Source organism: Herpailurus yagouaroundi, unplaced genomic scaffold, assembly GCF_014898765.1.
Source record: "Herpailurus yagouaroundi ecotype Mexico unplaced genomic scaffold, PumYag 28, whole genome shotgun sequence".
NCBI classification, from domain to species: Eukaryota; Metazoa; Chordata; class Mammalia; order Carnivora; family Felidae; genus Herpailurus; species Herpailurus yagouaroundi.
The window spans coordinates 84,841,879-84,853,716 of record NW_024412376.1 but is presented as its reverse complement, the minus strand read 5'-3'; the positions used below and the strand labels follow the sequence as shown (position 1 = coordinate 84,853,716).

Below are 11,838 nucleotides of genomic sequence, written 5' to 3'. Positions count from 1 at the left end.
GCGACTCCGTTCTGCTAATCCTCTGGTGGTTTTCTGGGTTATTTAGGCAGGTGTAGGTGGAATCTAAGTGATCAGCAGGACGCGCGGTGAGCCCAGTGTCCTCCTACGCCGCCATCTTCCCGAGAGTCCCCTCTCTTACTCTTCTTAAAAGAACACCTGTCCTATTAGATTTGGACTCACCCTTAGGACCTCCTTTAGCCTTCATTACCTCCTTAAAGGTCCTATCACCAAATATGGTCACATTGGGGGTTGGGGCTTCAACATATGAATTTAGGGGGACACCATTCAGTCCATAACAATACTCAAAATATCTGTGGACAGTGAACAACCTGGGAGATTTCCTGTTTATGACTACTACAGAAGGTGTTTTTAAATCACTAATCACCATTCAAATATGCACATATTCCAAGAAATCTCTCCATCCATTTTCTGTCTTTGAGTATCTTGACTAGCAGTTTGTTTCCAAGGCAACAAAGATACATGTGTGCCCTGAGCAAGGGCAGCAGAGCAACCTCTGTCCCGCGGTTCTGACAGAATTACTGCCAACCGTGCCCAAACATTTTTCCCAATAATGAGACAAGAAAGGTCTCATAGGTCTTCCTATAAAGAAAATACAACAGAACCATGGTTACATAGCCAGAGGTATGTCTCCCTCTGATGGACGCTTCGCCCTCTCTAATGAAAGGTGCAACTGCGTAGATGTCAAAACCTCTTCCACAGGGGTCAGGTATAATGTCAGGATCTGTGGTAGAAACTGTTTATAACCCAATATACCTTATCTCACTCTTCTTTTGGTAACTGAGCTCCTCTTTGAGAAATCAGTGGCGATATGCCCTGTGAAGAAGCCACACTTTCTATCCCCACCTTGCAGCTAGAAGTGATCAAGGCACCTAGATTATTGTCTGGGACTCATGAAAAGGCTTTTATGGAGGGAGCACATAGCCGTCATGTCCTTGTCTGCACTCACCCCTCTTTCCTTTTCTTTTCTGCCAGCACTGTGCATTTGATGTCTATAATATAGTAGCCATTCAGATGACTGGAACTTCAGGAACCATCTTGGATAAGAGTTAGCTTCAAGGAGGGAAGCCACATATCAAGGAAGATGGACCAAAATGTGGAACAAGTCTAGGCTCCAAATGACACCATGGAGCTTCCACACCAACCTTGGACTCTTGGACTCTCTCAGGTGAAGGAGAAATAAGTCTCTATGACTAGCTGTGGAAAGCAAATTCCCGACACAAAATGTAGCATGAACATTTCAAAATGTCAAAATTACATTAGAAAATTGTTTGAATCTTCCATAAAATACAGAAAAATAGTGTGGTACAAGTCCTGAATGGGTTATAGGCAAGAGGAGATATTTAGCCTTTAATTCTTGGGGCCAAACAACAAAAAAAATCCAGACCGAATTGGAGTGTATCCTTGCATTGTTTTAAACTAGTATTTGCCTTTTAGAAACTATCTACATTGATTTCAGAGACTGATTTAGAAATTAAAAACCATACGTGGTCTGAAAAGAAAAATATTAGGAAGCACTAGTATATATAATCCGGAGAGCTGAAGGACACATGTATGTATGTGTATATGTGTATGTGCATGTATGGAATTACTATGTATGATTCCATCTTCCCTTTCCCAGGGAACCCTATGACTTTAACTGTATTATTTAATGTTTCTTTATGACTTTTAATTAACATTTCAATTTTTTTTCAATACTATTGAGCAAGTCATTGCCATGGACATGCTGACTACCAAGCAGAATGGGATATCTTTAAAATCACCCACATTTTCTCCCCCTAGTTTTGGGTGAGAAGTTTGATTACCTCTGCATAGTATGTATTCTTCAAGCAGAATTATGGAGAAAGTATCAATAAATGATATTGATTGCTCTTTCTTTTTTCTCTTTCTCTTTCATTCGATTCAACACTATTATATGTCTGAAACTGAGAAAAGTGACTGCTACCATGTGGTTTTGTCAAGCTGTGGAGCTCTGAGAACATGGGGTGAAGAGGTTCTGGAACTCAGATTTCCCTAAGGAATCTTACCACGTTGCTAAGCTTTGTAGTGTATCTTAACAACCAGGGAGCCTCCTGGGCTCTTTGTAGCAACAGTGGGAGAAACTGGAGGGAGACAGTGATATTCTACTGGATGCATTAGACATTAGGCTGTCTCTGCCAATTAGAAATTCCCAGCTCAAGTGCAAAGATTTAAGGAAATCAGTGACAACTCAGCATAGACCCATTATGAGGCTTGGAATGTATCAATAGCCTTGAGTTCCTGTGAACAAGATCACCTTCTTTAAAAACTGTCCTCAGGTATAATTTTAAATTCATCATTAAAATAATTTTCAAAAAGTTTAGGTATGATTTAGTTAATGGATCTCAGGTTCATCCTCTTTTCAAGACTATGTGAAGGCCAAATAAATCTGTTTTGTGGTAATGAGGTATTATCTTTTAAAGTAAACCACCTAAAAAAAATAAAGTAAACCACCTATCTTTGAGGAGATCATACAAATAAAATAAGCTAAGTTTGTGGGATAAAGACATTTGTTCTGTGGATAACATTTAACTTCATTTAACAAATACTGAACATATACTATGTGACAGGTATTGGGAATACAGAACTTAGACTAGACCATTGCCTGCTTGATTATGATATCCTATGGAGAGAAGCGGAAAATAAACACAGAAATGAAAAAAAAAAAAAGCCAGGGAATAACATGCACTTATGGAGATCTCCTAAGGAGAGTTAGGGATAGACAGTGATCCAGGCAGGGAAGATGGTGGGAACTACTTTAGAGAAGGGTAAGGAAGCCTTAGCCTTAGGAGAAAGTCTCCTGTAGGCAGAGCAATGAATGCAGTGAAGATCTTAGTGGCATGCCTTTTAGGCGAGGTGACCTACAAAATGGTTCAGCATTCATCACCTAAATAACAATCTTTACATCTCTAGGAATTCTTTGTAACTTACAGCTGTTCATTGATCAGATGTCGTATCCTCTTGTTTTAAACATACATCTTACATAAGTGTTACTTTAGACTAAGATTATTAATATTTAATACAGATTGGCATATTTTATGTTTGTTAAATTTTTTTTAGCATTTATTCATTTTTGAGAGTGAGAGAGAACACCAGCGAAGGAGAGGTAGAAAGAGAGGGAGACACAGAATCCGAAGCAGGCTCCAGGCTCTGAGCTGTCAGCACACGGCCGGACGCAGGGTTCCAACCCACAGACCACGAGATCATAACCTAAGCCAAAGTGAATGTTTAACTGACTGAGCTACCCAGGCGCCCCTAGATTTACATATTTTAAAAGTAACGATGACCAGATTTAGAACTACATGATTAATCATACCTCTGAAACTCTAGATTTTGAAGATTTTGTGTCATGTAGTCTAAATAAAATTCAGTGACTTGCTAATATATAGGTAGATTCAAGAGGCTATAGAAAAGGAAATACTGCTCCCAGAAGTGCTTGCACGATTCCCTGAATGACAAAGGGTAATTTTAATTAGATTTTCCATCAGTTACCACTGTACAGGTTTTTCTCTTCCTCTTCAAGGCAAAAGCAGAATGCTGGCATCACAAGTAGAATAGAATTATAAATGGAACTTGGCTACTTTCTCTCAGCACATCTTTTTGGACATACCCTCCAAGTCAGGAGGGCTCCACCGAGGTTTTGCAACACAGTGAGGCGAGACCCAACATACTTACTGATAATAACTAAAACGCTCATGTTTAGAAATTGTTTAGCTTTTAAAAGGAATTAATACAAAGAAGGGTAAGTTTTCTAACACTACCTGTTGGCGTTTAGTTGCAATGACATGTGCCTACCTGTTTGGAAAGACTGGAGTTAAAACCTGTTTATACAGCTCCTGTGAGCAACAGTTACTGACACACTGTAGTTGGGGTGATTGATTTTTTTTTTTTTTAGTACTTTGCTCTACCACAACTGTGGAATTCATTCTTTAAAATCTGAACATGGGATGGCGATGTCTTTCCTCCGAACATCACCTGTCATGTGCATCAGGTGGGGAAAGAAGGCTGAGAACTGCTGCCCCATATTATACAGCAAATACCTACTAAGCTAAAATAGTGGAAACAGTGTGTGTGTGTGTGTGTGTGTGTGTGTGTGTGTGTGTGTGTGTGTTGTTTTCTTTGTGGTGTTTTTTGTTTGTTTTGGAGTTAAAAAATACCTATTATTTATCACAAAACTGTAAATAATCCATGGCACATTACAGAAGTTATTATAACTGATTTCGTCTACAGAGTCCGTCCATGATATGTACTGAACAATTTTGCATTGATGGGATGCTCTAATATTGGTTCAGGAAAATGTTTAGTCACTTCATTATAAAATAAATGAAATTTCTGTTAGATTCTCTAACAAAGATTATGTTTGTTTATCAACAAGTAAATTATTTTCTGGTCCTCTATTAATTCCTTATTTTAATAACATGTTCTTTTCATGTTTCTTTTGCCTTTGGGGGGAAAAATCTAACCTTTTGTAGAAGAATGAATGATTCATTTGTTTAGAGTTTATGTCTTAAAAAAATTATAGCCCCAAATCAATGCTTATATTAAAGAGAAATATTTAAATAGAAAAATATTACTTTAAGCCAATTCATGAACTTTGGAAAGATATCCACTAAAATCAATGCAAAAATGTATTATCAGTCAGTTAAGTAGTGTTAAAATCAATATAGGCAACAAGTGGAAGAGAAAGATGTGGGCCATCATTAATAGTAACTAAAATAGTTTTGCTTTTCTTCAGGCTTGAGTTAGTTTCTTTTTTTGTTTTTTTACATTAGTAGACTTTATTTTTTACAGTAGTTTTTAAGCTTGCAGAAAAATTAAGCAGAAAGTACAGGGAGTTCCATATATCGCCCCTGCCCAATCTCCCCTATTATTCACATCTTCACTAGTGTGTTACATTTGTCACAATTTATGAACAAAAACCATACATTATTATTAACTAAAGTCCATAGTTTACATTACCATTCACTCTGTGTTGTACAGTTCTGTAGCTTTCAACAAATGCATGATGTCATATATCCACAACTACAGTCTAGAACAGTATACTACAGGCTGGTTTCACTGCACTAAAAATCCCCTGATCTCCATCTATTCATTATTCCCCCACTGTCCCTCTAGAACTTCTGGCAACCACTGATCTTTTTACTGTCTCCATAGTTTTGCTTCTTCCAGAACGTTATGTAGCGGGAATCACTCAGTGTGTAGGCTTTTCAAACTGGCTTCTAACAACATACATTCTAACAACATACATTCTTCCATGTCTTTTCATGACTTGATAGCTCATTTCTTTTTATTACTGAATAGTATTCCACTGTATGGAGGTACTACAATTTATCCATTCACCTATTGAAGGACACCCTGGTTGCTTCCATTTTTTGGCAATTATGAATAAACATTCATGTGTAGGTTTCCCTGTGGACATGAGTTCAAATCCTTTGGGTAAACACCTAGGAGTACAATTGCTGGGTCTATGGTAAGAGTATGTGTAGTTTTGAAAGAAACTTCCAACCTACCTTCCAAAGTGGCTATACCATTTTGTGTTCCCACTGGCAATGAGTGAGAGTTCCCGTTGCTCCACATTCCTGTCAGCATTGTCAGTATTTTGGACTTTAGCCAATCTAATAAGTGAGTAGTGCTATGTCATTATTTTAATTTGCAATTCCCTAATGATAAGTGATGTTGAGTATCTTTTTATATGCGTGCTTATTTGCCATCTGATCATCTTCTTTGATGAGGTGTTTATTCACCTTTTTCACCTAGTTATTAATTTGGCTATTTGTTTTCTTAATGTTGACTTTTAAGTGTTCTTTGTTACTCTGGATACAAGTCCTTTATCATATATGTGTTTCAGAATATTTTCTCCCAGTCTGTGGGAGACATTGTTTTAAGAACTTTTACAGGGAATAATATAGTTTCACTTTTCTTCAGGTTTGAGATAGCTTTATTTTTTCGTTATTAGATCACTTGCTAGAACAATTCAAAGTACAACTTTGTCCAGAAATTAGATAAATGAAAAAGTCTGGACAAAGTTGTACTTTGAATTGTTCTAGCAAGTGATCTAATAATGAAAAAATAAAGCTATCTCAAACCTGAAGAAAAGTGAAACTATATTATTCCCTGTAAAAGTTCTTAAAACAATGTCTCCCACAGACTGGGAGAAAATATTCTGAAACACATATATGATAAAGGACTTAAGTGTAAGTCAGACTTTCAACAGTACATAATGTATATTGGATTTTGTAAAATTTTTAATGATATATGTGGATAAAATATTTACATATTGCCTGAATCCCTTTAACATCATTTCAAAACCTCCAAAAGAAACAATAAAAGCCACAACATCAGGTAATTAAATTTTCTGTAATACAAAAGAAAGCCCTATAGCATCTTTTAAAGTATAAAAGCAAGATGAATTTCAGACTTCTTGAAGGCACTGTTTTTTTTATAAGAGGAGAAAGAGTTTTCTTCATTGTTTATTGACCTTTAATACCAGAATTTGAAGTATGTCATTATCCTTCAAATTAGCCTAAGAAATGATTAATGAGGGTAAGACACACCCAGTAGAATAGCTGAACATTCTAGCTGATGTCTCAGTCAATCTCATCAGGTTTCAGATGAAAAAATAAAAATCTAGGAAATAAAATAATTGATCCATGGTGACTTAGCTTGTTAATGGAAAAGCTGGGACCATACATCTCATTTTAAAGTTTCAGTTCACTTTAACTTGAAAGTTAACTTGATAGTTCCACTCTCCAAATTGTCTACTGTACCCTTTTTCTCCAATACAGATAAAAAATGAATTTACTGACTTAATTGTGCAAAAGGTCCCACACAGAAAGAATGAGTAAGGCTATAGTTTGGGTTACACAAAGAGGCTAGAATTAACTCATTATTTATAAGGAACAATAAGAAAATATTTTTTATTGATAGATAATAGTACTTTATGAGTTCAAATATTTTAACATATTTTATTTAGCCTAGAATAATTTTAGAATTTATGAACATTAGGTATTTGTGGTAACAGGACTGATAACATATACCATACACTCTGAATGTATACCATGGAAAACTTGAACACAGATTCTTTGGTCTAAAAAGTAGTCAATGAACTAAAAATGTCTGCCCCAACAAAATATTGAGAACAATTTCTAGAATATGGACATATTTCGATGTTGAAAATTATTCTGACCAGAAAAACTCCCTGCCGTGGTTAGAAATAAAATGTGTATTTGCTGGTCCTGCTATCATGAATAAGATAGCCACGTAAGATAGGAAATATACAACAAACACCAGAAAAAAACCCTTCTTTATATTTCAAGATAGCATACCATTTTTTTAAAGTTTATTTATTTTGAGAGAGAGAGAGAGAGAACATGAGTGGGGAGGGGCAGAGAGAGAGGAAGAGAGAGAATCCCAAGCAGGCTCCGGGCTGTCAGTGCAGAGCCCAATGTAGGGCTCAATCCCACAAACCATGAGATCATGACCTGAGATGAAATCAAGAGTTGGATGCTTAACTGACTGAGACACTCAGGTGCTCTAGTAATATGTTATCTTTAAGAAAGTTTGTTTAACTCTTTCCTATGTTAGTAATCCAGAACTTTCCCCCCACGTAATTGTAAATTCCCTAAGAGCCATAACATTATCTTTGATCCCTTAGGCCTATGACACTTTAGCTATCTAATAAATAATTCCTGAGTGATTGAAAGAAAATCATTAAATAATACTGAAAATTACAAACAACAACATGTCAAATGTTCTCCAGTTTATCATTTGTAGGTACAATCAGATTTCCCCCCCTTATTTTTAGGTTTTACCATCCTCTCAGAAGATGATACAAATTTAAGGTGGTTTTCTAGGGGTACCTGGGTGGCTCAGTTGGTTGAGCATTGGACTCTTGATCTCAGGGTTGTGAGTTCAAGCTCAGCATTGAGCTCTGTGCTGAAGGTGAAGCCTACTTAAAAAACAAACAAACAAACAAACTGGTTTTCTTAAAGTATAATATTAAAGGTCTTCATATGTATATTATATCATAATATGAAAGGTGTATTCATGTAAAGCACATTTGTGTGTATTGTATTTTAAAGCTATCATTTTCATTTACTATATCAAAATTGATAACCTGTTATTTTTATGTTGGTAAGCTAACAAAGTGACCTTAAATGTAATTAAATATAGAATGTATTTTAAGCTTCTCACAAATGTTTTGAATTTTCCAGGGAAAAATTCTTTGCTTCCACCCATACCCGAATTCATTTCAATGTGTATAAAAATTTAATCTGAAAGTATAATAGCCTCACATTGCTTTGACAAGGGAAACAACTCAGCAGTGCAAGCAATGAAGAAATATTTGATGTGTAAGAAATGTCAAGAGCCCCTCATCAGAATGATTGTCATTTTATGATTTCAGGGTCAGAGCACCTCTGGAAGTGAGGTTACCAGGTAGAACCCCAAGACATTTTGTGGCAACAGTGGAGAGGGGCAAACCAACATCCGGAGAACATGAGCCTCAAGTCCCCAATGTCTGCTCCTCAGTTTGAGAGCAAATGCAGCCATATTATGGCTAGAAATGGAGGTTGTTTTCTAGTCCGGCACACCCCTCATCCCAGAAGGGTGTGCCACATCAAAGGTAAGGTGACTCAAGGTCCTAGAATGTTTCCCTTTCTCAACATTTGGGCTACTTGATGATTCTGGTGGGTAAGCACAGGGATACTGTTCAAAATATGTAACCAATAGAGAGGCCCAGGTTTTGAACATTAAGACCAGATGCCAGCATTGGAGTTAGAGCAGAGGCTTACAGGCATCCTCTGTGCCAGGCATTAACCCTTGGTTGGGAAAGGGACTATAAATTTGGTCCCTTCTTGAACTTCCTTCCTCTCCTCTTGCAATACTTCCCTTGATCTCATCACTTTTTTTTTCTAAATATTTTGCAAATTAAGCTACTTCTCCCCATGGCCATGGTTGCAGCTCCATTCTAGGCCATTCTTATCCCTTGGTCTGACTACTACTTTTGCAATTTGTAGCCTTCTAACTGCTCTACTTCCACCCCTGCCCTCATCCAATCCACTCTCCATAGAACAACAAGAAAGATCATATTAAAATGTAAATTTAACTGCTCAAATATCCTACTCAAAATCCTTCAGAGACTTCACATGCACTTAAGATAATGACTATCTTGACATAGACTAAAATGTTTCCTATGATGTATGTGGCCTCTGCCTCTTTTGACTCATTTCCTATCAATACCTACCCACCCGTCTTCACTGTACATAAACCACACTGGACTTGCGTAAGTTCCTTGAACACGTAATAAGACTTTTCCAACCTCTAGATTTTCACTCATACTATTTCCTCTTGCCAAAAATTCCATTATTACTTGCTGTTTCTTATTTTTCAAGTTTCTTGAAATGTAACTTAAAAGAGACATTCTGGGCTCCATATCCTCAATCTAAATTAAATTTCCTTATGTTATATTCTCATAGTATTCTATCACAGCAATTGTCTTAAGTCAGGTTCTCTGGAAATAGACTGTAGTATGGAGAACTGTTTGAAGGAGATTTACTGGGGCTGCTCTCAGGAACAACATGTATAGGAGTCAAGGGAAGCAGGATTTAGCAGAACTTGAGCTGTGATACAGATACAGTAGAGGCCTCAGTCAGCCCCATAAGGAGCCATGGATGGCTTTGTAGAGGTATCTCAACTTGAGGAAAGGGGGTAAGGCCTTTGTACCCCCCACCAAATACTCATTGGTCAAGTTCCCATCGTGCATGAGAAGAACTATCTTCAGCTGGAAGCAATTCCCAGAGAGGGACTCAGCATGAGCCATCAGTAGCTGACACATCTGTCAGGTAGACAGATGAGTGTGAGCATCCTGAAAGCATGGTTTTGGGTAGATGCACCTGCACAGTCATTGCAGTTTGTGACGAAATATTTTTATTTGATTATGATCAAATACCTTCTGCTAATTTGTGAGCTCCTTGAAAACAGAAGACATCTGTTTTACTCACCACTTATTTCAATTTCCCAAAGAGTGGCTGCCACATGGGAGGTGCTAGGTAAATTTTTGTGTAAGGAAAGAAGGGAGCTTAAATTATACCCAGGTAAAATTTAGAGCCTCTCATAGATTTTTAAACAGAGTTCACGTTCTACCTCAGCTATCTAGTTGTGTGTCCTTGAGCAAGTGATTTCATTCTTTAAAAAAATCATTCTAGCTGTATTATAGAAAGTGGAAGAGGAGCAGGGGCCTAACGAGGGGTTGGGAGATAAGTTAAAAGATGGACTTAGTCATCTAAGTGAAAGGGATAGAGAATGGGCCAGGGCAGAGTAAGCAGAGAAGTGAAGGCTGAACTTTGAGGCAGAGCAAGAGGAAAAGCTTAGGTGAGCAGCACAGAGGAAAAAAAAACAAAACAAAAAAAAAAACAAAAAAACATCAGAAGGTTATGAGATAAACCAAGATTCAATGAGAATGGCTGGGGATGATCATCAAAGACAAATTCCTAGAGAAGATCAGGAAAATGAAAGCCAAGAGAAAGCAAACACATATTACAATAGAAGTCATAGATGACCTCGAAATCTATTGTTGTGGCAAAATCTGATGACAGAGTTTTTCAAAATCCACATGAGAAAACCATTGCATTTAATTGGAACTTTTTTTTTCTATGAAGGCAAATACTACCAAATTGAGTGTAATATTTTTTCTGACTTTCAGATACTTGATATATAATATATAATTCTTGTATATGTTATTTCACACTCTGCCTTGAATATCTTATACCTATCATTACAGCATAAAACTGTTGGCAGGCAAGGGATGGAGTTTTATGCCTTCAAACACCCTACAATGCCTACCACAAAGCCTTGCTGATAGTAATACATGTTCACATATAAATATATGTTCAATTGAATACAAAATTTTCTTGGAAATCTTTCAAGGATATCCATGCAAAGGCTTCTAGAAAGCCTAGTAACTGGAGTTGGATGAGAAAGAGAAGAGCAGCAAACTGCTTTGTTTTGGCCATTAACAGCCAGTGCTTTGAGCCCATACTGAGTAAGAGGACACTACAACTAGTTTCACTAGTTTTACGCCAAAGATAATTCTTATAGTCCATTTTACCAATATTCAAATGTTCTAGTCTGTTGAGATCTAATGTTATTATTGGTGATAAATCTTTTAAAAATTAAATCATCAGTAAGTTTGTTCAGGGACGCCTGGGTGGCTCAGTCGGTTGAGCGACCGACTTTGGCTCAGGTCATGATCTCACGGTTTGTGAGTTTGAGCCCCGCGTCGGGCTCTGTGCTGACAGTTTAGAGCCTGGAGCCTGCTTCAGATTCTGTGTCTCCCTTTCTCTCTGTCCCTCCCCCACTCATGCTCTATCTCTCTCTGTCTCAGAAATAAGTAAACATTAAAAAAAATTTTTTTTTAAGTTTGTTCAGTCTAAGAAATGTCAGGTTAGAGTCTCTATTTGTGATACATATAGGCACTCTGCTAACAACAAAACACAAGCCAGTTTCTGCTCACAGTGTAGTTTGGAGGAGATATAAATAGAAGGAAATAATTATAATACAGTGTTATGTGCAATAATAGAAGTATGGTGAAAGTTGAGGTGTAATACAGAGATAGGAAAATTGCTGGAGGAGTATCAAGAATGCATTTCACAGAGATTTGATTGAGAGATACATATGATAAACATTAAGGAGCAACAATTAGCAGGAGTTGGACCTTTATTGGATTTGGGAATGGAATAACAAGTCTAGAATTACTACCAGTTTTTTTAGCTTGGTTGATTGGGTGGATAGTGGAGCAACTAT

The 11,838-nt window shown here is 37.0% G+C and overlaps 1 protein-coding gene across 3 annotated transcripts in view; it reads left to right on the top strand.

Moving 5' to 3' along the window:
• The first annotated feature begins 1,027 nt into the window (after positions 1–1,027).
• The window catches only part of CUNH4orf17 (chromosome unknown C4orf17 homolog), a 36,802-nt gene continuing 25,991 nt past the window's right edge, over positions 1,028–11,838 (top strand). For 2 of the 3 annotated variants that reach the window (XM_040477741.1, XM_040477725.1), the window contains exons 1-2: positions 2,069–2,315; positions 8,441–8,659. In XM_040477741.1, coding sequence (XP_040333675.1) covers positions 8,533–8,659 — 127 coding nt within the window. In that variant the 5' untranslated portion in view covers positions 2,069–2,315; positions 8,441–8,532. Of the gene's footprint in view, positions 1,187–2,068; positions 2,316–8,440; positions 8,660–11,838 lie in introns of those variants that run through there. The other variant, XM_040477731.1, reaches the window with a different exon arrangement.